Source organism: Musca domestica, unplaced genomic scaffold, assembly GCF_030504385.1.
Source record: "Musca domestica strain aabys unplaced genomic scaffold, Musca_domestica.polishedcontigs.V.1.1 9, whole genome shotgun sequence".
Classification (NCBI taxonomy): Eukaryota; Metazoa; Arthropoda; class Insecta; order Diptera; family Muscidae; genus Musca; species Musca domestica.
The window spans coordinates 17333443-17358781 of NW_026712435.1; the positions used below are offsets into that span (position 1 = coordinate 17333443).

At 35.1% G+C, this 25339-nt stretch overlaps 1 protein-coding gene across 9 annotated transcripts in view; it reads right to left on the reverse strand.

Annotated features, from left to right (window-relative positions):
- LOC101899735 (ensconsin) overlaps positions 1–25339 on the reverse strand; it is a 57404-nt gene that overhangs the window by 22072 nt on the left and 9993 nt on the right. For 5 of the 9 annotated variants that reach the window (XM_059131744.1, XM_005178834.4, XM_005178835.4 and 2 more), the window contains exons 3-7: positions 16655–16911; positions 16450–16586; positions 13500–13621; positions 12143–12442; positions 3098–3238 (exon numbers count right to left, since the gene is read on the reverse strand). In XM_059131744.1, coding sequence (XP_058987727.1) covers positions 3098–3238; positions 12143–12442; positions 13500–13621; positions 16450–16586; positions 16655–16911 — 957 coding nt within the window. The remainder of the gene's footprint in view (positions 1–3097; positions 3239–12142; positions 12443–13499; positions 13622–16449; positions 16587–16654; positions 16912–25339) is intronic. The other 4 variants (XM_011292337.3, XM_005178837.4, XM_005178838.4 and 1 more) reach the window with 2 other exon arrangements.

The following is a 25339-nucleotide window of genomic DNA, read 5'->3' on the forward strand; positions in this document are numbered from 1 at the left end:
TTTCAAAATGAACACAAAATAATAGAGAGGTATCGGTTGTTTTTTTTTTTTTTTTAACATAAGCTAGCTAACACAAACATTGATAGGTATTAAGGCGTGTAGTATGTTGTGGTAGTTTTTTTTGTTGTATATAAATATTATTGGTATTGCTATAATTATATATCGAATTTCCTTCTTCCTAACACAAAAAAAAAAAAAATATGAATTCTATAAAATGCACACGACACACACACACTCACACAGGATATCAAAAAAAATAATTAACAACTTACAAAATAAATTTTGATACTATTCGAGGACTTCGACATAAAAATAGTCTGCGTACAATAATTGTAGTGCTCCTTACAGATAACATTTTGCGGACAACAGTTTTTAAATTTTAAATTGATTAAATTTCGGTGGAAAGTAATAGATACAAATTTTCATTTCTATCAATTTGCCTACACACAAATTAATTTTCATCGAAATTTAGTCGGTTTCGAATGTTAGACCCTTTAATTATACCCTGTTTGACACATTAATTAATTTAGGTCTAGCTCTCTATTTCCCTATCAATATCTACTGTGCCCAGCAGTCCAATATGACTTAAAATTAAACGGTTCTGCATTTGATCCTTGATACTATCAATCTTTTTATCTAATATGGAAAGGTTAGATAAAAGGCGCGGTTGCCTTATAACAACCACTCCACTCGGAGACCTATTATACCCCATTGTGTACGTCCTAAAATTCAAGAGAAAATAGAAAGAGAACAAGTAAAATAGTATCAGTCGGTTTTGCCGAAAGACGTATACCCCCAGCCTTGAGTTATGATTATTAAAACTGTTAACCCTTTATGAAGGAGGTTCCGAAGCAGGTGGCCAATATTGACTAATTCGATTTTGACCTGAGACTGATATAAATATTACAACGTGCCAGATTTGGACTATATCGACTAGTACTTCCTTTACTTTATATGAGATATGTGCAACTTTTTGGAAAATGGGGAAATATGTATGCGTAAGGTAACAGATATAGCGTACCGACGTTTTCCATTTTCATAAAGCATCCAATACGGATAAAAATATTGGTATGTGCAAACTTTGAAGTAAATCGAACATTTATATCCACTTTTATGCGAAATCATAAATTCCAATCAATTATATATTCATATCAGATTTCTGGTTAAAAGACATATTGAGATATAGCAAGTTGTAAAGAATCGCTGAATTGTTTCTCAAGTTATGACAGATAAAAGAATTGAAAATTCTGACCCTTGATGGATGAGGTAACCGAAGAGGTTCGCAGATATATATCATCATCTTTACACCAGATCTTGTGTTAGCAAAAATATTTGGTTAGTGAAATTTGAAGAGAGTTAGATGCTAATCTCGGTTTCTTTGGGCGTTTTGTTTTTCGAAATCTTGAACCCTATGTGGGGGAGGTACCAGAAGAAATGTTCCTATCTCTACCATCTTTATAACAGATCTTGTGTTGACAGAAATATTGAGATGTACCGAATCTGAATGGAATCGGATGTTAATTTCATGTTTTATGAGCTTCAGGGATATTCAAAATGTTGACCCTTTTTGGGGGAGGTACAAGAAGGAGTGGACCGATATATTCCATCTTCACACCAGACCTTGGGGTAGTAAAAATATTGTTATGTGTGTAATTTGAAGACAAATGGACTCTTACATCACATTTTATAGGAGTTATAATTATTCAAAATTTTGACCCATTATGGGGTAGGTACCAGAAAGAGTAGACTGATATTGTCCATTTTCGCATTTGCATTGATGCAAATATTAGGTTTCGTTGGAAGTTGGACAAAATCGGATTATCCTTTCTCTTTCTGTGCAGTAAATTATTTTCTTTGAAAATGTTGACATTTTGTGGGGGAGGTAACAGTAGGAGTGGACCGATATTGCACATCTACGAACTCGATCTATGTTTGACAATAATATTAAGATGTACCAAGTATGGATCAAATCGGATGCTCCCTTCGAGAGTTATCGTGTGCACCAGCCAGACGGACGGACGAACATCGCTAGATCGACTCCAAATGTCCTGAAACGGATTTAGTCCAAAGAGACCTTAAATCGTTATTTCGATGAGGCACGTTTTGGCCGTATCAAACGATGTATACCCTACCCTCTCTAGCCATATGGCAGGGGGAATAAAAATTAATGACTAATTGGCCTGTGGTCCTTTGAAAGTGAATGACTTGACTTGAAAGTGAATGACTCCTTGCCCTGCACCATACACCTAAATGCATTGACCCTAAGGTATATAAACTCGATGTATAAATGGATGGAACTTCCCCGCACTATTGTGTATACCTTTCAGGAGTCTCATATATATTTAAACTTTCAGGTGTCTCATATATATTTAGCTTATTAAGCAAAATTATTTATCTTTTCTATCTTTTTGTATCGATCTCTAAATTTTCTATTGTTAATGCCGCCTTTGTGGGCCCAAAACCACCCCTTGAAATCTCAATTTTAAAACTTGGTTTTTTTCACTATTAATGTACGCAGAACATATTTATGCCTAGTATACGTCGTTTATTTTAAAACTTGGTATTTTTTTCACCATTAATGTACGCAGAATATTTTTATGTCTAGTCGACTTCGTTCCAATATTTGTTGCACAAATTCAAATTAAATTAACAAAACAAATCTTAAATATGATATGTAAAAAAAAAATAATAATAGCAAACAAAAGCATAAAGGCTGTCTTAACAGAATATCAGATTTTAATTTAGAGTAGTATTAGGTATAGATATGTAGGGATGGAAATCAAACACTAATTGAAATTACGTTGAATATATATCTGAGTGGGTATAATAAACGAACACAAAAATCAAATTCTTTTTGTAATAGACTTGAAATGTTCACAATATATCGAGAGAAATAGAGCAGCAATAGTAGTTGAAGGGGAGAGGTATAAATAGGTAAACATGAGGTCAAATTATAACTTAATACAAAAATATATATCTAGAAAGAGTTCTCGATGATAGTAATGATTGGGGTGTCTTTATTGTTTGTGGTATAGCGTGAGTTGGTGAATGTTTTGTGTTGTGATGGGTAATGTTACATGATGTGTGTCTGTCTTACCTGGTGTTCTAGAAGGTGTATTACTTAATGATGATCGGGAACCGTAATGACCATCCCTGGGACTCGGTATTGTTGGCATAAGGTCAGTTTTTCTTCTGGCCACACTTCGAAACACAATATGTGATGTATCAACATTATCTTCTATATAAGATTAAATGCGTTGTTGTTTGTGGGGGGTCGTACGTTGTAACGTAGTGAAGTGGATAGTTTGATTGATTCATTGATTGGTCGGTCATACACAAAAAGAAAATTTGGAATATATCGTTATGTTATTTATTTTTTTTTATCGAATTTTTAAAATTTATTTTTTCATAAAAAAATCTTAAGAAATACTATTATCATTCATTCCGCGAAAAGAATGAAAGAGACAAAGAAAAAGCATAACGACATTCTTTAAAAATTTGAAGAAAAAAATGAAGACATGCTCGGCTCGGTTTTACAAGCTTTCGTAACATTCTGTAGCGCCAACTGCTAACAGATTTCTTTTTAAGCGACAAAAATTGTTTAATGCATGTTTTAGATTTTTGCAAATTGATTAATTCTTGTAAGTGGCAAAAATTACAACTACTACGCAGGCAAATCAAGTTTTATTTTTTTGTATGCATTTTTAAAAGTTTATTGTGAATTTCTTTGTGGGTTAATTCCATGGTCGTGATATTTGGTTAAAAAAAAGGAAAACATTATTTCTTTGTATTTGTATTGTATTGGAAATTGGAATCTCCTTGAGTCATTAATAGCTCAACTCGAAAGATAACTTAACAATTTTTACACCCTCCACCTTGAAAAGGAGGATATATTAACTTTGTCATTCCGTTTGTAGCATCCCTTAATATTCGTCGCAGACCCCATAAGGTATATTTATATATTCATGATCAGCATAAAATTCTAAGTCGATTTAACGATGTCCGACTCTCTGTCTGTTGAAATTTTGTATTGTGTCTAGGGCTCCAGCTCGCCAAAAATTAGTATTTGTAGTTCGTAATGGGTTCTAGCTCCGGTGGTAGAACATTGTACATACAGGTCCACGTTTTCCTAAAGCACATATAACGGTACCCACCGATATTCTGTATTTTAATAATCCTAGTCACAATTACCCACGAAATTGTTTCAAATTTGGTTAAGATAATTTGGTAGATAACAATCTTTGAAGTATAAAATTGTCTATATAGTTTTTCCGTTTTGGTATAGTCCCCATATGACGACCTCACCCACTTTTTGGTTTTTTAAGTTTAACAGCATTATACAAACGTCCTTGCTGGTATTTGTGGTTTAAAGTGGGATGTGGTTTGAATTCAGATACTTATATATATAAATGTTTCTTTTCCCAATGGTGGAGGGTAATAAAAATTCGGCCTGGCCGAACTTGGGATTTTTTTAGTTTTTTTTTTAATTGAAAAATTTATTAACAATTATTTTATGTAACAAAAAAATTAAAGGAAGCAAGTAAAAAAAACTGTAAGTTCGGCGAGGCCGACTATCCACCATTTGGAACGAATATGGCAATTTTCAAAAAAAATTAAATCCATTCTGTTAAAATCTTAATAATACCGAATGTAGCCGTTATATTAGGACCTGCACACACAAATTTCTATCATAGGCTGTAGTATCCATTACGTACTTCAAATACCAAATTTGAAACAATTCCGGTGAATAATGTTGCTTAAATCTTCAAAATACCGAATATCGGGAGGTGCCGTTATATAGGGGATATACGAAGACGTGGACCTGCACAGACAATTATCTGTCATTGACTGTAGCATCCATTACGATCTTCAAATACCAAATTTGAAACATTTCCGGTGAATAATTCCGCTTAAATCACCAAAATACCGAAAATAGGGAGGTATCACTATATGGGTCTATACGAAGACGTGGACCTGTATAGATAATTTTCTGTCTGTCGAACTTCGAATACCAAATTTAAAAAATTTCCGGTGAATAATGTCGCTTAAATCGCTATAATAACGTAAAAAATGTATATTTCGAGGTGTTGCAAACGGAATGTCAAACTTAATAATGGTGGAGGGTTAAAAAGAGATGTGTCGTATTCATGTGTCGTATTTTCCTATTTTTAATTTTATTTTCCTATTTTTATTTTTTCCTAATTTTTGCTCTGTTCCAGTACCTGTTACTACTAGTTTACTGCAATTTTCTACTAGTTTTCCAATTTTCTTCGATATCATAGAGGGAAAATCGGTTATCGCAGTTAAAACTTTGTCATTCTTGCAGTTGTGGAACAGACATTTTAATTTTTTCCAGCCATTTTTGACATTGAAATTTTGAAATTGAAATTTTACCATAATTTTCCGCTTCTACAAAACGAAGAACCGTTAAAATTTTAGTATGAATTTTGTGAGCTTACACAATTATTTCGGTTTAATTTTTAAAGACAATAGAACACGATAAACTTCTATTGTGTATAAACAAAATACCACGACACAGAGTTAACCATTTGAGAAATACCCCACATGTGAAAAAGAAAATTATTTTCGATTTTAACAACAATCGAAAAATCGATGATTTGTATGGATATCTTCTATCGACCAGGCAATTGCTAATATTTACAAAACAAAAAAGTCGTTTGTATGATTTAAAAAAAATTAAAATAATGTTAAAGAAAACATTCTTAATAATGATGAGAAAATAAAAGAAATTCATGCAAAAAATTTATATATATACGTATGTATAAAAAGGTTATTAAACAAAAATATACAACTAGCAACGTAATTGTTAGAAAAACAACAAATTTGAAGTTGGGGTGCATAAAAACAAAATCATTATTAATTAGAAGTCAGTCGAAATCTCAGTAAGAACACTTTAAATAATACATTCATCATTTGAAGTTAGTAGTACAACATAGAAGGATTATTATATAATTTGGTCAACAAAGAACTTCACGAAGAAACTGAATTACCCCTCACATGATTCAAGTGAAAATGATATACAATGTAGAAACGAGACTGGACGTTTTACGAATTGTTCTGAATTTATGGCGTAGAGTGTATATTTGATTGCTGCAAATTTGAATAAACAGTCGTGAATAGTCTTCGGACCTGGGAGATAGTCTCATTTCAAAAATGTTCTTTAAGCAAATGTATTCTGAAAAGTGAATCCCCACAACGCCAGTGATGTGTCCAAAAGTGTTCAGGGTTTGCAGACAGGATGTCAAATGCATTCTAACGGAATATGAGCGAGATCCAGCCATCTCCACGAGTATAGGGTAATAAATATAGCCTTTTCTATGGCACCTATGATCTGTGGTAAAGTGCAACAAAACTTTTCACAGCTAAGAAAGTGGGGTGCTCTAGGTCAACTCTGGTTGATATTGTACTTGAAATCGATTTTCTAAGCAAGTGTCTGCACTTTAAAGGCTGTATTCAATGGTCTGCTGGATCTACAGCCACTGAGAATCCACTTAGAGAAATTGTACGAGGCGAAGGTTTAAATAAGAGTCAGTCTTAAACCCCTAGGCTCAATCATTGTTTGCCTTTTTTGACCTCTTAAAGCCCAAGCATATCGGTATCATTTTAAGCTATTATTTGTGATCACTTTTTAGTCATGAATTGATCAAAATTTTAAAATGACCATACCTATCTATCTAGTTTTTGGCGTTTTTAGCTATAATTTGTGATCACTTGAATTAAACAATATTTTAAAATGGCCATAACATCTTTAGTATTTAGTTTTCGGCGTTTTAGCTATTATTTGTGATCACTTGAATTAAAATATTTTTTTAAAATGACCATAACTCCTTAAAAATTGAGTTTTCGGCGTCTTCAGCTATTATTTGTGTTGTACTTTTATAGTTTGAAATAAAAGCCAATGTTTGTTAATACTAAAGGTGTATAGATTTATTGGATGATGAGCGTTCACAGCTACTAATTTAAAAAGAATGAAGAAGTTACAATGTAGTGAATCAGACTCGAGTGACAGACAAAACAAGACTGAGCAAGCTAAAATGGCGGTAGCACGGCGTCCTATTATGTGGGCGTTGCCGTATAGGATGTTGCAACATGAGATGCCATATTGTTAATGTGGGTTGCCCCAACATCTCCCTCCTTAAGATGAGAAGGTGATCTTGAAATAGGTTCGACTGGTTGTCTGCGACTTGTTATTCTTTGAGGTGTCCAGTTTGGTGAACCTGTTGGAGTTGCAAAATGTTCTTGATGGTTAGGCAAAGCGATTTCGAATTCTTCAAGTAGTACGTCCAATGGTAGTTTTTGTCGTTCTTGACTGCTTGACTCTACCGATTCTCTATGTCGAAGTTGATCAGTATGAGCTCGTACTAGAATTTTCCTGTCCCCAACGTCGATTAGAGTGTTGTAAATGACTTTCCCTTTACGCTCGACTATTTCGCCTGTTGTCCAGTAACTTTTGTTTCCTTTGAAGTTTCTGGCATAGACCAATTCTCCGTTGCTAAACTCTCTGTTTTTGGTACCGTGTTTGGTATTGTACTGCTGTTCCATTTTGTGATTGACGTTATACTCAGGCGATTGTTGCTTCCTTAGAACGTCGAAGACCGTTCTCATTTTTCTTCCGATGAAGGATTCTGCTGGAGACTTACCTTCTGGTGCATTTGGATTTGGTGTGGATCTGTAGACTTCTAGGAAGGTTTGGAGAGATTCCGTAGGCGTTTCTTCCCCTTCTAGTTTTTTTAATGCACGTTTAAGTGTATCAACGAAACGCTCGGCTTGTCCATTTGAACTTGGATGAAAACGAACAGTCCTTGTGTGTTTAATGCCTTTTTTGCTGCACCACTTCTCAAATTGTTCTGAACAGAACTGTGTTCCGTTGTCCGAGACCAATTGTTCAGGATTTCCGAAGAGTGCACAATATTCGTTTAACATTTTTAATGTTGCATATGTGGTTGTCGTTGTTGTCTCGTATATAACAGGGTATTTTGAATACGAGTCGATGATAAGAAGATAATATTTACCTTTTTCTGGACCAGCAAAGTCTATATGTATCCTTTCAAGAGGGTGTGAAGTTAATGGCCATGGGCAAAGATTTGTTTTTACTGGACTTTTTGCCGCATGTTGACAATTTTTGCATTTCCGAACAAAGTCTTCAATTTGTTTGTCGATGTTTGGCCAATAAACATAACTTCTGGCGATGGCTTTGCTGCGTTCTGCTGATAAGTGTCCTCTGTGAAGTTGTTGTAAGATTTGTCTCTGATATGATTTAGGAATTACTATACGATTATTGAAGAGAATACAACCATCGAAGGTTGAAAGATTTTCCTTGCGGTTGAAAAATTGAATAATTGATGGGTTAATATTTTTCTTGCTTTCTGGCCATTCAGTTTGAATGTATTTGAGGACCATTTGTAAATCCGTGTCTTTAGTTGTTGCATCGACGATCATTTTAAATGATACTGGGAGAACTGACATAATTTCATTTATCTCGTTACGTATGTCTTCTTCGAATGATATTGAAGCCACTATAAAGTCATCTGCTGGTTTTTCGTGATTGTTGACTAATCTTGATAATACATCAGCGTGACCAAAGTCCTTTGTGTTTGTGTATTTAATTTCGAAGTTGTAAGCCAGTAATATAAGGGCCCATCGTTGTAAACGATTTGCTGTGTAAATTGGAACTCCCTTCTTTGAACCAAATATTGCGAGTAAGGGTTTGTGATCAGTGTGTAAAGTAAATTTGCGTCCGAATAACATTTTGTGAAACCGTTGAACGGCGAATATAAGGGCTAGGCCTTCTTTTTCTATTTGGCTGTAATTCTTTTCCGCTTGTGTGAGTGATCTGGAAATATGATGTATTGCCTTCATAGTGTTGTCTGGAAACATATGATAGATAACCGCGCCGATTCCGTGAGATGATGCATCGGCTGCTACATGTATAGGCAAGTTTGGATTGTAATGCGTTAAAAGAAGATCTGATGTCAAGATGTTCTTAAAGTCGTTTAATGATTTTTGACACTGTGACGTCCACTCGAACTTGGCGTCCTTTTTTAGTAGATCGTCAAGAGGTTTACGTAGTGTTCTCATGTTGTTTACAAATTTCCCGTAATGATTAATAGAGCCTAATAACGATCTTACTTCCGAGACGTTTTCTGGTGTTTTAAGATTTTGAACGGCTGCTATTTTGATTGGGTCAGGTTTGATTCCATCTTTGCTTATTATGTGTCCTAGATATTTGATTTGTTTTTGAAAGAATTGGCATTTTTCAAATTTCAGTTTGAATCCGTGATCTTGAATTCTTTGTAAAAGCTTGTTTAAATTTAATTTATGTTCCGGAATAGATGGACTTGATAACATGATGTCGTCTATATATGCTTTTGCTCCTTCTATGCCTGCGCATAGCTTATCCATGATCCTTTGAAATGCTCCCGGAGCTGATTTTATACCTGGGGTTAGACGGTTGAACTTATATAGACCTTTGTGTGTATTGATGGTGAGAAGCTCTTTACTTTCGTCGTCAACTTCGACTTGTAAGTATGCGTCTGAGAGATCTAAGTGACTAAAGATTACACAGTTGTGGCAATCAGACATGATTTCTTCCGGTGTTGGTAATGGATACTGATTAGGTTCTACTATTGAGTTTAGTCCTGTTGAATAGTCTGCACATATTCGAATTTTTCCATTACGTTTGCTGACCACTATCGGCGCTGCGTACCTCGATGAATCTACCGGTGTGATTATTCCTGCGTTTTCTAATCTGAGGAGTTCTGTGTCAATTTCCATTCTTGCTGCGAAAGGAACTGGTCGTTTGGGAACGAATATTTCTTTTGTGTTTGGCAATAATTGTATGTTGACTTTTGTTTTGCACAGACCTGGGGTACTGTTATCAAAAACTGATTGATAATTCGTTTTCAATTCTGCTATTTCATCAACGAAGTTTATTTGATGACACCATGAGGTTATTGGTTTCTGCCATAGATTGAATGCTTGAATCCAATCGATTCCCATGATATTGAGTTTTTCTATATCTGTTATATAACATTTTAATGTTTTTGATGTTTTGTCGATTGTGACGTCACATTGAAATTCTGCTAGGAGCTTGATTGAATTTGCGTTTGCGTCGCTAGCGTTGTCAAAAGTTTCGTAGGCTTCAGGCTTACCTATAGCTTTCCATGTGTTGATAGATACAATTGATATGTCTGATGCAGTATCAATTTGAAGTTTTACAGGATTGTTGTTAATTAGGACAGTTGTGTGTTTCCTTAAGTCGCGGAAATTAATGTTGTGTGTTTTGAAAACTGCCTTAGTTTTGAATGATTTCCTTGAATTGCTGTATTTCTTGAATTCGTTCTGGTTGTTTTCAGATGATGATTTGAAATTCTTACCAGTCTTAGCGATGTTGCAAAAGTTATTTTTATGACCCACTTGATTGCATGTTGTGCATTTATGTTTCTGGAAAGGACAAAATTTGACGTAGTGAAGGTCTCCGCAATACCAACAGGGTGAATTGGGTGTTTTGTGCTTCTTAAAGTCTTTTGCGTGCTTGTTGAGTGAACAGACGATTTTTGATTGATGTTCAATGAGAATGTTGTCCGATTTGAGATCTAGAATTCGTTGTGTTTCGTCTACTAGTTGATCTAGGTTCATTGTAGTGTTTTCATCATCCAGTACCTTTAGTAAGCGAAGTCTTATGTCGTTGTCCTTTGCTGACTTGAGTCCTAAGACGAAAATGAGACATTTGAATTGGTCGATTTTCAGTTCTTTCATTTTGAATAGTTCGCATTGTAGGTTTACTCTGCTTGCGTATTCTCTGAAATCTTCGCTGTCGCCTTTTGCTAGCTGAAGGCATTTGTATCTTTGTGAGACTTGTGTTTCTGTTTTACCAAAGAGTTTCTTGAGTTTCTCTACTGTATCCTTTAGAGTCATGTCTTCAGGTTTTGCTGGTAATACGTAGTTGGCAAATCTTTCATGTACTTGGTTCGACATTTTTCTCCATAACAAGGCCACTTTGTCATGTTCTTCGAGTGAGCTTGCTTCTTTTTCGAAAACATGCACAAACCTGTTGTACCACGCTTGAAATATCAGACCGCTCTCTGGCTCGTATACGAATGCTGTCATTGACTGTGCTAGTGATTCCATTAGTGCTGCTTTGGATGAATTTGATGTTTGTGGTGAGTGTGGTGAATTTGGTGCTCCTTGTGCTTGAAGAAGATCAGCCATATGCTTTAGCAGTTGCGTTTGTTGCGACATTGCTTTTTGTTGCTCTGTTAACAATTGTAGAATTATGTCTTGAGACATTTTTGCGGATTGTTGTGTGTGCAATTATTGATCAATTTCCACTATCCTCGTCGCCACTTTTGTTGTACTTTTATAGTTTGAAATAAAAGCCAATGTTTGTTAATACTAAAGGTGTATAGATTTATTGGATGATGAGCGTTCACAGCTACTAATTTAAAAAGAATGAAGAAGTTACAATGTAGTGAATCAGACTCGAGTGACAGACAAAACAAGACTGAGCAAGCTAAAATGGCGGTAGCACGGCGTCCTATTATGTGGGCGTTGCCGTATAGGATGTTGCAACATGAGATGCCATATTGTTAATGTGGGTTGCCCCAACAATTTGTGATCAATTTTTATACCCTACAACAATATGTGTTGGGGGGGCTGAAAATTCATCGATCTCAAAGACGAGCTCATGACTTTGTAGGAGGGTTAATTTGGCATTTAACAATGAAGCACCCCTTAGGAGATCCATTAGAAGACAATAGGCAATGGTGGAGCCCAACCACAAATTTATGGAAATTATATTATGAATATTTGCTATCTGATTTTTAAAAAATGTTGTCTCCTAAACAGTCTAGCTATGGAAAATTCTTGAGTATTTGGAACACAAGTCCTCTGCTTTGATTTACAACTTATTTATAAGCTGAAACATATTGTATACTCGATTTTCTTTCCAGTTCTTAAAGATGTTAACCAAATTTTTAGTGAATTGCAAAAAAAAAAAAAAAAAAGAAAACATTATGGAGGGTAAAGAGAAAATCAAATGAAAAATTAAGAAAAAAAAAACAAAACAAAATACAGATGCATAAAAAAAAACATAAAATTGGGAGTTTTCTTGCATCCTCACCCTTAGCAGATGTATAGAAATTATTATGATTTGAATATTGCCTATAATGATGAGTATTATTGTTATTATTATTGAGATGACTATTCTCTGTGTTGCTGTTGTTTTTGTTGCTTGTGTTCTTGGTGTCGCTGATGATATTTGTTGTTGTTTTGCTTGCTGATGGTGCTGCTGTCGGTAGCGGTGGTCCATCTATATTAATTTCGCTACCAACTATTGAAAGTGAAAATCTTTTGGGTGGCTCATCATTGGTGTAGCCCCAATTGAATACTTCATACATTGATGACCTACTACGACGATGATCTTTAGTTGTTGTAGTGGTGGTTGTTTGTTTTTCATTTTTTACAATATTAAAGGTAGATAGTTGTTGTTATCGTGAAATGATGGAAAAAGTGGATAAACATAAAGATAAATGTGACAATAATACTAATAATAAGAAGAGCAGGAAGAAGAGTTCAAATAAAAAAAAAATACAAACAGAATTGGAATGTGGCAAATTGTTGGAAAAACCAAACTGGTGCTTGTTGCTTGTATGCTAATAAGAAATTAAAGGAGGAGATGAGAAAAAAAATGAAGAATTGAGAGAACTAAAAACAATAGATGGCAAATAAAAATTGCAATCCTTAATCCTTATTGTAGAGAAAAATTAAGCAAAATATAATGTGCGTTCCCCTTCCTTAGTTGAAAATTGTATTTCCATTTTGTCAAGCCTGAGGCAGATGTAAAAAAGCAATATTTTAAAATCAAACTAATAAAAAATGATTTGATGTGATGTGGTTAAAATATGACAGCATTTCGGTGCCAGATATCTTTTTGGACAGACAATAAACTAAACATGGTCTTTCGAATAAATTTTCCCGATAGTTGCAAAATAATTCACTTTTATGCGACGCAAATTGAAAAATTTCTGAAACTACATTTATTCATACTTCTAGCGCATATAAGTTGTCTTTGGCATCACGTCACTCTTGTTTTTGGAATTGTATGTTGTTCGTACGTTTATCAAAACGATAAAACGACATTAAAATTATCTAAATACCATTAACACACATACAAGATTTTAAGGAAATATTCCATATTTTTGCCATCATCACATTCATTAAGATGTCAGATGACAGAATACATCTGCAGATGTAATAATAAAAACGAAACAAAATACAAAAAGAAGGAAAAACAGTACAAACGAAGGGGCGGGCACACAACAAATTTCTTGTATGTAGCTAACAAATATTTAAGAAAACAAAATAAGACGGCTCTCAAAAGTTCTTAACTGTCAACGATTTAATAATTCGTAACTTTCAACTCAATACACCGTAAGGTAGATATTTGCCCAAAACTGCACTGTTTATGCTGGACTTACCCTCGTGTCTCTCTGTGCCACTGGCCGATGTTGCACGCTTTTTAGAACCACAATCGTTAAGTTCACGTTCAGAACTTCGACGTGAAAGTGAAGCACCGGCAACATTTGATATTGAAGTAGATCTGAAATGGAAATGGATATATGTTTATTTAGGATATAATTATAATAATTAAAAATAATTTATTTTTTTTTTTATTTTTTATATATATAAAAGAAGAAGAAGAAAGTGGTATGGCTCTCTTGAATATGCAAATCATTTAATTTTAATGGTAGATCAAGTCATTCCCAATATTCCGTGTGATCTCTGATATGTTATGTAGAAACTTTGTTATGCAAATATCTGTAGATTCAGACCAGTTGCTATTGACAGCCCGGTGCAGGGATATATATTCTGGATCACGATGTAATAGTTGAAATAATAGCCGTACCGACAATATTCATGTCTTCTTATATAAGTGATCCACGCTTCTGAACATATCTACTAGCAATTTGATGAACACAGCGAAAAGTAACGCCTTCCCAATGGTTACATTTTGTTGTTATACCCTCAGCCATATGGCTAGAGAGGGTATATATCATTTGATACGGCCAAAATGTGACTCATCGAAATAACGGTTTTAGACCCTAGGTCTCTTTGGACCAAATCCGTTTCAGGACATTTGGAGCCGATCTAGCGATGTCCGTCCTTCCGTCTGTCTGTCTGTCTGACTGGCTGGTGCGCATGACAACTCTCGAAGGGAGTATCCGATTTGATCCAAACTAGGTCCATCGAAATATAATTGTCAAACTTAGATCGAGTTCGGAGATGGGCAATATTGGTCAACTCCGTCTGGTACCTTCCCCACAAAAGGTCTACATTTTCAACAAAAATATTTTACTTCACAGAAAGAGAAAGGATAATCCGATTTTGCTCCAACCTTGCAAATCCTAAAATTTCCATTAGTGCTACAGCATGTACGAAAAGGCACATATCGGTTCACTCCATCCAGTACCTACACCACAAAGGGTCAAATTTTTGAATAATTATAACTCTTATAAAATGTGAAATAAGAGACCGATTATCTTCAAATTACACAAATCACAATATTTTTATTAACCCACGGTTTGGATGGAGTATATCGGTCTGATGCCTCCCCCACAAAGGGTCAAAAATTGAAATATTCATGAAGCTCATAAAACACGAAATTAACATCTAATTTCATTCAGACATGGCACATCTCAATATTTCCATCAACACAAGATCTGTTATAAAGATGGTAGAGATCTGGCCATTCTTTCTGGTAGCTCTCCCACATAGTGTCAAAGTTTTGAATAACCAAAACGATTATAAAATCCGAAATAAGCATCCGGTTCTTTTCAAACTACACACATAACAATGTTTTTACTAACCAAAGATCTGGTATGAAGGTGGAATAAATCGGTCCACTCCTTCTTGCACCTCCCCCAAAAAGGGTCAACATTTTGAATATCCTTGAAGCTGATAAAACATGAAATTAACATCCGATTCCATTCAGACTCGGTACATCTCAATATTTCTGTCAACACAAGATCTGTTATAAAGATGGTAGAGATCGGAGCATTTCTTCTGGTAGCTCTCCCACAAACAGTCAATGTGTGGAATAACAAAAACGATCATAAAATCGGAAATAAGCAGCCAACTCTCTTCGAATTTCACACATACAAACATTTTTGGTAGCACAAGATCTGTTATGAAGACCATATATATCTGCGAACCCCTTCTGGCACTTCACCCAAAAAGGATTACAATTTTCAATACTTTTATCTGTCATAATTTGCGAATCAAGTCAACGGTTCTTTACAACTTGCTATATCCAAATATATCACTGAACCATAAACCTGAGATGAATATGGAATTTTAGATTTCGCATAAAATTTTATATAAATGTTCGATTTTCTTATAATTTTGCCCATACCAATATTTATATCTGTATTAGACGAAGCATGACAATGGAATGCTTCGGTTTATACTATATTTGGTACCTCACGCACATTTGAACATTTTCCAACAATTATCACATATCTCATATAAAATGAAGGATGTGACCAATACTATGATACTTTTTATCTTGTTTTTATACCCTACAACACAATGCGTTGGGGGTATTATAAGTTTGATTGGGCCAAAGATTATGTAACACCTCGAAACATTGGTTTCCCACCTAAGAAAGTATATATGGATCTTCCTATCTCGCCGAGCTGAGTCGATTTAGCTATGTATGTCCGTCCGTCCGTCCGTCCGTCCGTCTGTCCATGTTAATTTGTAATCACGGTACAGGTCGCGATTATGGCCGAAATTGAAAATGGAGGTGGGGTTTGGGTCAAAATAGAACCCCATTACTTTTGGAGATGATCGCATAATATTTAGGGGTTGAAATGGACCAAAAAAATATTCCTGATTTTGCAGTTGCTCTACAGGTTGCAATTATAGACCAATCGACGCGGACGTTAGCATGTGGCTAGAGCATGGGACTGTGCAGAAGTCTTCCAGGTTGGATGAATTGCTGGCATTCTATATACTAATTTTTAACGGCTATAGAAATTATGATCTTTATGTACGCCAACTTGATTATTTGTTGTTGAACATAGTTTTTCAGTTGTTGGTGATGGTTCTGGTTAATCAGAAAATTAAGTATTTAACCGTCTTATATACCGGACGATTGTTGAATAATATCTCTGTGAAGTGGTTGCTGTTTTTAACGACTATTATTTGTCTCAATTTGTCTCTTTTTTGCATACGGACAGAGTAATACTCTCAGCCATGGTAGAAAAAAGTCCCGAGTATATGGAAAAGTGTTTAATATTACGGTTTTCATGTGTTACAAACTTTTTTGCTGTTACAGATTATGTCAAGGTGACATTTTTTCTCCAATTACAATGCATATCGTTCTGGACTATATCTTCATTGCAGTTGTATTTAAAACCAACTCACCGTCTTTGTCCCCAGAATGTACTTGGCGATACCATGCCAAAATCGGCGGGTTCTAAGAGGCGAGGTGTTGAGGAACCAAAAGCATAACCTATGGAATTTCGTTCACGTTTCTTGACTTCAATTCTTGATTCTCTTTCCTAGGGGGGAGAATACGAAAAAAATTAGCATACTTGAATAAAACATCTCACTTATTATTACAACTTACAATATTTTTCCTCAGAATATATTCCCGTCTTTCTTTTTCGGCTTCCATAATTGCCTTTTTACGCTCTTCAACTTGTGTACGCTTTTCGGAATCCCTTTGTCGGATCTCTTCGATTCTGCGTCGGCGTTCCTCTTCTTTTTGTTCACGATATCTTTGTGCTGCTTCTGCTTGGGCCTTTAGCTCTTCAATTTTTCTTTGTCTTTCTTCATTTTGACGTTCCCTAGCAACTTTCAATTTATCGTCACGCTCTTTGGCTGCTGCTTATTCATAGCCACAATATATGGCAGGCAGTTAGTCAGGTTCGACATACAGATTAATAGTCAAATCGATAGACAATTAGACAAACAAATGGATAATTCATCCATGTAGTTGGTCGATCATCAATACCGCACACAGTTAAGGCAATATCATGAGTCAATGTTGATGGTATAGCCGCGAAGCCATGAAAAAAATGATAAAAACAAAGCAGTAGCAAATACATGAGAGTCGTCCATCGGCAGTCGGCAATAGAAACACACAAAACATCCACACCAGCAACATCCAAAATCACGTTTACCATCAACAAATTCAAGCCAAAGTCATCGTTCGTGTATTATGATGATAATATTTGTGGTATGCAGCCGGCATGCAAGGAACAGTTGCAAGTTTTGCCATAGACATACAAATGAAAACAAAACGTAACAATTTTCGTAGCAGTGTTTGAAAATTAACGTACATTTCGATATTGCAGCAGCAAATGTAGTAAGCCATAGAAAAAGATAAAAAGAAAAAAAAAAAGAAGAAGAGACATGATTTAGTTTATATTTTCAAATTATTTAGAAAAAATAAAAAAATAATTGTGTATATATATATATATATATATATATATATATATATATATTAGATCTAATAAATAATATATTAATTAAATTAAAAGTTATGAATAGAAAAAAATATGCCGAAATGCAATGTTTTGCTCTCAAGCCGAAGGAAAATAAAATATCCTGGATTAAATATCGTAGTCAAGAGAAGATGAGGTCAAATCAAGAGATCTTGGGCGGCATTCTTGTTCTATGAAAATTTGAAATGAAAACAAGTAAAAGCTGTAAGTTCGGCCAGGCCGGACCTTAAATACCCTCCAACATTTGGAACGAATTTTGACAATTTTCAAAAAATAAAAACCGTTAAAAATACGACGACGTGAACCTGCATAGACAACTTTTATCATAATATTCAAATGCAAAACAAAAAACATCGGTGAATAATGTAGCTAAAGTCATCAAAATACCGGGTATAGGGTGGTACCATTATATGGGACCCATACCAAAACGTGAACCTGCACAGACAATTTTCTATCCGCTACGAACTTCGAATACCAAATTTCAAACAATTTCGTTGACTAATGTCGCTAAAATCATCAAAATAACGAATATCGGGAGGTACCGTTACATGGGGCTATACGAAGACGTAGACCTACACAGACAATTTTCTGTCTTACGCTGTTGTATCCATTACGAACTTCAAATACCAAATTTAAAACAATTCCCGTGAATAATGTCGCTAAAATTATGAAAATACCGAATAGCAGGAGGTACAAATATATTGAGCCTATACAAAAACGTGGACCTATACGTACAATGTTTCATCCCGGGAACAAGAACCTATTATTTTTAGACAAATCCGTGGAACAATGGGCCCAAAATCATCAAAATAAATAATATCGGGAGGTACAATTATATCGGGACCATACAATAACGTGGACCTATACATACCATGTTTTGCCACCGGAGCTAGAACCAATGGCGAACTACGAATACAAATTTTGAGACAAATCCGTGACGAAGATCATCAAAATAACGAATAACGGAAGGTACAGTTATATGGCGACTATAGCAAAACGTGGACCGATATACCTGATTTTCAATTCCAACCATCCATACACGTTATTGTGCCAAATTTTGAAGCTCTACATCAAATAAGACGGACAACGTTAATTCGACTTAGAATTGTATGCTGATTATGAATATACATACTTTATGGGCTCTATGACGAATATTTAGAGATGTTACAATTGGACTGACATGAGTTAACATACCCTCCTTTTTAAGGTGGAGGGTATAAAAACTAAAATCAATCAAAAGATTTCTAAGTTGTAACTATTCAATCTAAGTTGTACCGTCGTTGAAGTCCAAAATGTCTATGGAATATTTCATAGAGCGGTTCCAATTTTAAACTTAACACAATAACCACTGAAGCTTTTTTTTTTTTTTTTGATTCTACATATATTTCTGATAGTATAATATAATAATAACCGAAACTTCAAAACACACACAAAGTCAGATTATTTAAAATTGTTCATTAACTTTTCTTCCCATTCGGGATAGTGTGGAGTCTAAATATCTATCCAAATGTCAAGGTCAATCACACCAGAAATGAATAAAACACAAACTCTCCATTCATTCATACGTGCGTGCGTACGTCATGGCACATCTTTTGATTCGTTGTTGTTTATTTGTTGACACTTAAGATACACACACAAATAACACTCGACGAAATACGCTGATTAAATAATAAAAGAAACAGTTTGCTATCACTTTTCAGAGACGTTATAAAACAGAATATATAAAACAGCTGTAATTGACATTTTTTTTTTAAATTTGTATTGATTGCGTTGCTTTCGTTTTTGAATCAGGCTTAGGAAATGAAGTCGAAATTAAAATATTTTAATTGGTATTTTTCTAAATTAGGAACTAACAGAGGCGAATTTTAATAATAATAGGTGTAATAGTAATAGGTGTAGCCTTAGCATGTCCTTTTATTCTGTAAATCATAGACAACGTTTACCCGGATTGCGGATAAGTAGGGTATGATGGCTCAGTCCATGTAATACTTGGATAAGATGGTTCAACATATATGAATTTACTGTAAACTTGGATTTTAGCTTACGTCGAAATTAACAATCATTGCAATCATGTCCTGCCTTACTGACAACAGCAGTTCTCCAGAATGATAATTTTTGCGTTTTTCTGACAATCAAGAAGGCAAACGAACGGTAAGAGAACTTGACAGCAGCATAACAGGACCCATGACTATATATGTCGATAGTCAGGCGGTCCATAAATCTATCAAGTCATAGAGACATTCTCGATTGCAAGAAAACTTGCTTTAATGTACAGAACTTCATTAAGCCTTTCTGGGTTTCAGGCCATGGAAGGGCTGATGGCTTAGCCTGGGATGGTTTCTTAGTCAATTAATCTACCAATTGATGAGACTGTCGAACTACCGGTTTGATTTTATGTCAGCTGTTCAAGAAGTCTCAAAAAAATATAAAAACCGTTAAAAATTCTGTTAAAATCTTAAAAATACCGAATGTAGCTGTTATATTAGGGTCTATACGACGACATGGGCCTGCATAGGTAGCTTTTGTCATAAGCGGTGAATAATGTAGCTAAAATCATGAAAATACCGATTATCGGGAGGTACCGTTATATGGGAGCTATACGAAGACGTGGACCTGCACAGACAATTTTCTGTCTTAGGCTGCAATATCTATTACGAGCTTCAAATACCAAATTTGAAACAATTCCGGTGAATAATGTCGGTAAAATCATCAAAATACCGAATATCGAGAGGTACCGTTATATGGGGGCTATACGAAGACGTGGACCTGCACAGACAATTTCCTGTCTTAAGCTGCAGTATCCATTACGAACTTCAAATACCAAATTTGAAACAATTCCGATGAATAATGTTGCTAAAATCATCAAAATACCGAATATCGGGATGTACCGTTATATGGGGGCCATATCAAAACGTGGACCTGCATGGCCCATTTTCAATACCAAAAGTCCTGCAGACATAATATACATTTGAGTAAAATTTTATCAAACTACTTCAATTCGTTCGGAAGCTAGAGTGATTTCCACAGACGGACGGACATCCAGTGATTTCCACAGACGGACGATTTAGGCTGATCAAGAATATATATACTTTGTGGGGTCCAAAATATATATTTCGAGGTGTTACAAACGGAATGACACTATACTATGGTGGAGAGTATACAAATATTGAAGCGAAAAAGCAAAAGGGTTAATAGTATAGGTTGGTTTGCTTAGCCAGGAGATGCTTTTAGCAAACCTATAGAAGATAATAGGACCTACGATTAACGTCCAACCTACTAAAATAGCTCACATCTCCTGTGTTATAGCATATGGCAGGTGTTTAAATGTCTCTATCTCTTCTTCATACTCACATCGTCTACTCATCCAAAGAGGTGCAATGGATATTTTCACCGACAATTTGTCGAGCACCCCGAGAACAATGGGGCGGAACTAAGAGAGGCCTGTAAAGGTGAGAACATAGCGGAATGTGCAGGTCGAGGGAAATTTAATTCCAACCATGAACTATCCTAGATGTCCGCAAAAGTCACAGCTATCTGCGGCAAAATTAAAAGTAGGGACAAGGTTACCAAGGGGGTAGCCGGCAGTACTTGAAGTGCGTAAAAGGAGACCTGGGTCTATGTGTCTCAGTGTGATCTGCGAATACAAGTGCTACAAATTGGAACAATATCCAGACCTGCCAGAATGCTGCCCTGGGAAATGTAAGAGGCTGTCTCCACTTGACGCCAGTGGACCATTTCCGTGAGGCGGCGAAGATTCCTTCCGTAGTTAGGGTAACCATAAGCTTTTGTTGCAGTACCTGCTTGGGCGCTATCATGTGAGTAGTTTAAACCATCATATGGGGGATAAAACTCCCCAACCCTAGATAGGGAGGTCCAACGCTTCAGAAGATAGCCTCTAGATCAAGAAACCTATCAAGCATGACTGTGTAGCATTCATACTGATACAGTCACAGATGCCATCAATAATTATAGTATGGTGCCGTTCTAGGAGTCCATACTCCATCCATTGCAGTTGAAGGACGTTGGCTGCCTTTACAAATCAGGGTAGATTTGGCGCAATTACTTTCTAAAATAAATCATAAAATTTCTTCCTTTAACCAATTAACGATTTAGAATTTCACCGTAGATTGAGATTCAATGTCCGTATATTCTAAATAATATCGAAAGAATGCCATTTCTGTTTCATACACAAACCAAGACCTAAGTGTACTCTAGATTTGTCACATTATACCATGATTATCATTTTTGAATGATTAATAAACGACAACAAAAACAACCATAATAATTCCTACAGAATATAAGTCGAAGATAACATGTAGTTTCAATAATTATTGTTTTTTTTTTGTTGTTTTGTTTTTGCTTGTTTATGAACTTTTTTTTTTTGTTTATGACTTGTGTTTGGTATTTTATTTGAGCATTTCTAGATTCCTCCTCATTTTCACTTCAGTTACTGTTCAAAGACGATTGCGTCATCATTGTAGCCGGTATGCTATTAGTAGTTTGTACTCAACATTACATGGTAAATTATTGTTAAGCAGTACAACAAATGAATGAGTTGTTGTTGGTTCTACTGGTGGCGGTTGTCTGTCAGTTGTGACGTTTAGCTTGAGATCTGGAGTCATTGAATTTTTTTTTATTTAAATTTATTGTTTGTTGTATGTGTGTTTGTGTGTTTTTTTTGCGTTCCCAATTGATTTAGGTCAAGTTGTTATAATAATTATTCTTTGCATTCGAGCTACAGTTTAAGTTTCCAATTTAAAATCTTCCATCTGTTTAAACTACTCATACATATGTAATGACTGAAGATCATAGTAGTAGTAGTTTTTTAAAAGCTAGCCTCTTAAAATAGAGACCACAAAGCAATATGAAGAAAATCATGCAAATTGTCTTCGAACTCTTGTGATCGTTTTAAAGCCTAATATCTGTGTTTTCTATTATCATGTATAGCTATAGATATATATTTTAAAAAGCATGAAATAGTCGGCTAAGAGAGTTAAAAAACTGCAGTTATAAATCTATTTCCGATGCAGTTGGTCAATATTGACCAATTCATATGTGACCTAAGACTAATAAAAATATTACAATGTACCATATTTGGACTATATCGACTATTTCCTATACTTTATATGAGATATGTATAAGGAGTTGACCGATATATTCCATCTTCACACCAGTCCTTGAGTTAATAAAAATATTGTAATGTGTGTTATTTGAAGACAATCGGACTCTTACATCACATTATATAAGGGGGAGGTACTTGATGAAGTGGAACGATATTATCCATTTTCGCACCAGACCTAGCACTGATCCAAATATTAGGATCCACAAAGTTGAAGCAAAATCGCATTATCCTTTCTCTTTCTGTGCAATAATTTATTTTCTTTGAAAATGTTGACATTTTGTGTAGGAGGTACTAAAAGGAGTGCCGATATTGCCGATATTGCCCACCTCCGAACTCGATCTAAGTTTGACAATAATATTAGGAGGATGTACCAAATTGATTCGACTGCATCATTCTGAATATACATATTTGGATCAAAACTACTCTGGTTTGCCTATGCAGCCGACGTTTTTCAGCTACAATGTATGGACGTTAGACTCTGAGGACGGCACTCGTACAGTAGTTGTTGATGGCATCTGTATGAATGCTCCTCTGACCTGTCTTATAGGTTTCTTGATCTAGGGGCTTTTCTGTTATAGCATTGGACCTCCTTCTCTAGATTGTGTAAGGAGAGTTTTATCCCCGATATGAAGGTTTGAATAACTCCCACGGTAACGCCCAAGTAGGTACTGCAACGAAAGCATCTGATTATGATTTTAAACATTATGTGGAATGTTATCCCTCGAAACTTGGGGTACTTCGGAGTAGGATTTAAATATCCCTCGATTTGCACATTCAGTTGTGTTCTCATCTCCGCAAACCATGCGATAAAAATGTGACCGGCCATAGACTTGGTGGCGGATATTTTTTAATTCCTCGTTTGGAAATGTCAATAGGTAGAAACTTCAACATAGCCAGGAATGTCATTCGAAACCATTTCGGGGGCCAACAGAAAAGAATGAGATTTTCAAAACTGCGTGTTCAGAAAATATGTAAAATTTTACCATTTGGGAGGACTTGTAAATATGGCCAAAGCAAAATCTTAAATGCCAAAGAAATTGCTGAACCATGAGTTCAAGTGATTTCCCATATAATTTTTTGGGAAAATGTATTTTGTCTAGGCTCCTTGGGAGTGGGTAATTCGTTGAATTTTTTGTAATGTTTCAACTCCAAAAATTACCTCGAAAATGCTTTTTGGTTTATTTTTTGTGTTGGGAAAATGTAATTCGAAGCAATAATTTTTCTGTAGCTTCAAGCCCATTTTAAAAACATTTCAATTTAATAGGGTCGTCCAGGTGGCGAATTCAGTCTTATCTTGATGTCAAGATGTTTTCGCAAAGAATCCGAGAAAGAAAAGGAACAGGCAGAAAAGAAGCCATCAGTTAGCCTTACCGTGTCACCCTGAAAATAAACCCTGGTCTACATAAGGTGGGTCAGTGAAGCCATCTGACTATTAAGTTTAAGTTTGTTAATTGTAAATCAAATCACAATGGTGTAAAAACTTCTAAGTTTATTTAAGAGAAGTCTTCTTGCCCGACCTTAAATAGCCCCATCTACCTATAATAAGAATTTTGATGCAAATCGGATGTGGTTGAAAAATGAAGAAGAGAATGATTCTTTCATAACTCTGTCTTCTTTGAGAAGAAGCAGAGAACTACTTCATTCTGAATTTTCAATTTTATTTTCTGGTTTAGAAGAAGTTACTCAAAATTTTGGGGCCAACCAAAATAAGCATAAGGAAAGGTGGCTGACCATTTTCCATATCGGTTTTTGCAAACGAAAGAAAATTTATTTCGCAATTATTTATTTTTATCCATATTTTCATATCAGTTTTTGCAAACGAAAGAAAAAATATTTCGCAATTATTTATTTTTATCCACAGAACAGCTGAGTTTTGTGTTGTTATCTAATAGCCACCAGCCAGTCGCTGTTATCGATGAATTAATTTTGCCATTCATACCGGCATTTTATGAAAAACTTGTTATTTCAGCGTTCTCATTGTTATTGTCTATGTGTTTGTTCTCAAACGCTCAATACTTTGCGGACGTATTAGGAAGAGACTCAACCAATTAGGCCTTCTATGGGAAAACTAAGATAGATACGATAAATGGTCGATAATTAAATGTGCTTAAACAACTCTTACGAAAATTCTAATTAAAACAAACTGGCAAAAAGATGATCAACATTTGAAACAAGAAAATATGTTCAAAAACAAGTTAAATAATGTCAATCGATTTTGCCGACAGATGTCTAATCTCCGTTTATATAAACGTACCGGATCGAGTTTAACCAAATGGTAAAATTCGGTTGAATATGAATAAATCTATTTAATTTTGGGCTGATATTACATATATGCTGAGCAATATCCAAGCTACATAAAAATCTGAACCGATCTCGATAAAATTTGGCAGAGGGTATCTGATGCCCGTACCAAACATCATTCTTGTGGAGTGCATATTACGCATGTGAGGGACCTAAAAACCTAAATCGGATGAAACATATATATGGGTGCTATAGGTATATCTGAACCGATTTTCAACCAAATTTAACGTACTTGTATCTAGACTAAATTCGGTCGGATATACCAAAATTCAGGTCATTTGGACTGATATTGTCTATTTGGTGCACAATTGATCCGAAATCGGTTGAAGATATATGCAAGCTATATCCAAATCTGAGCCGAACCTGGACAAATTTTAAAGAC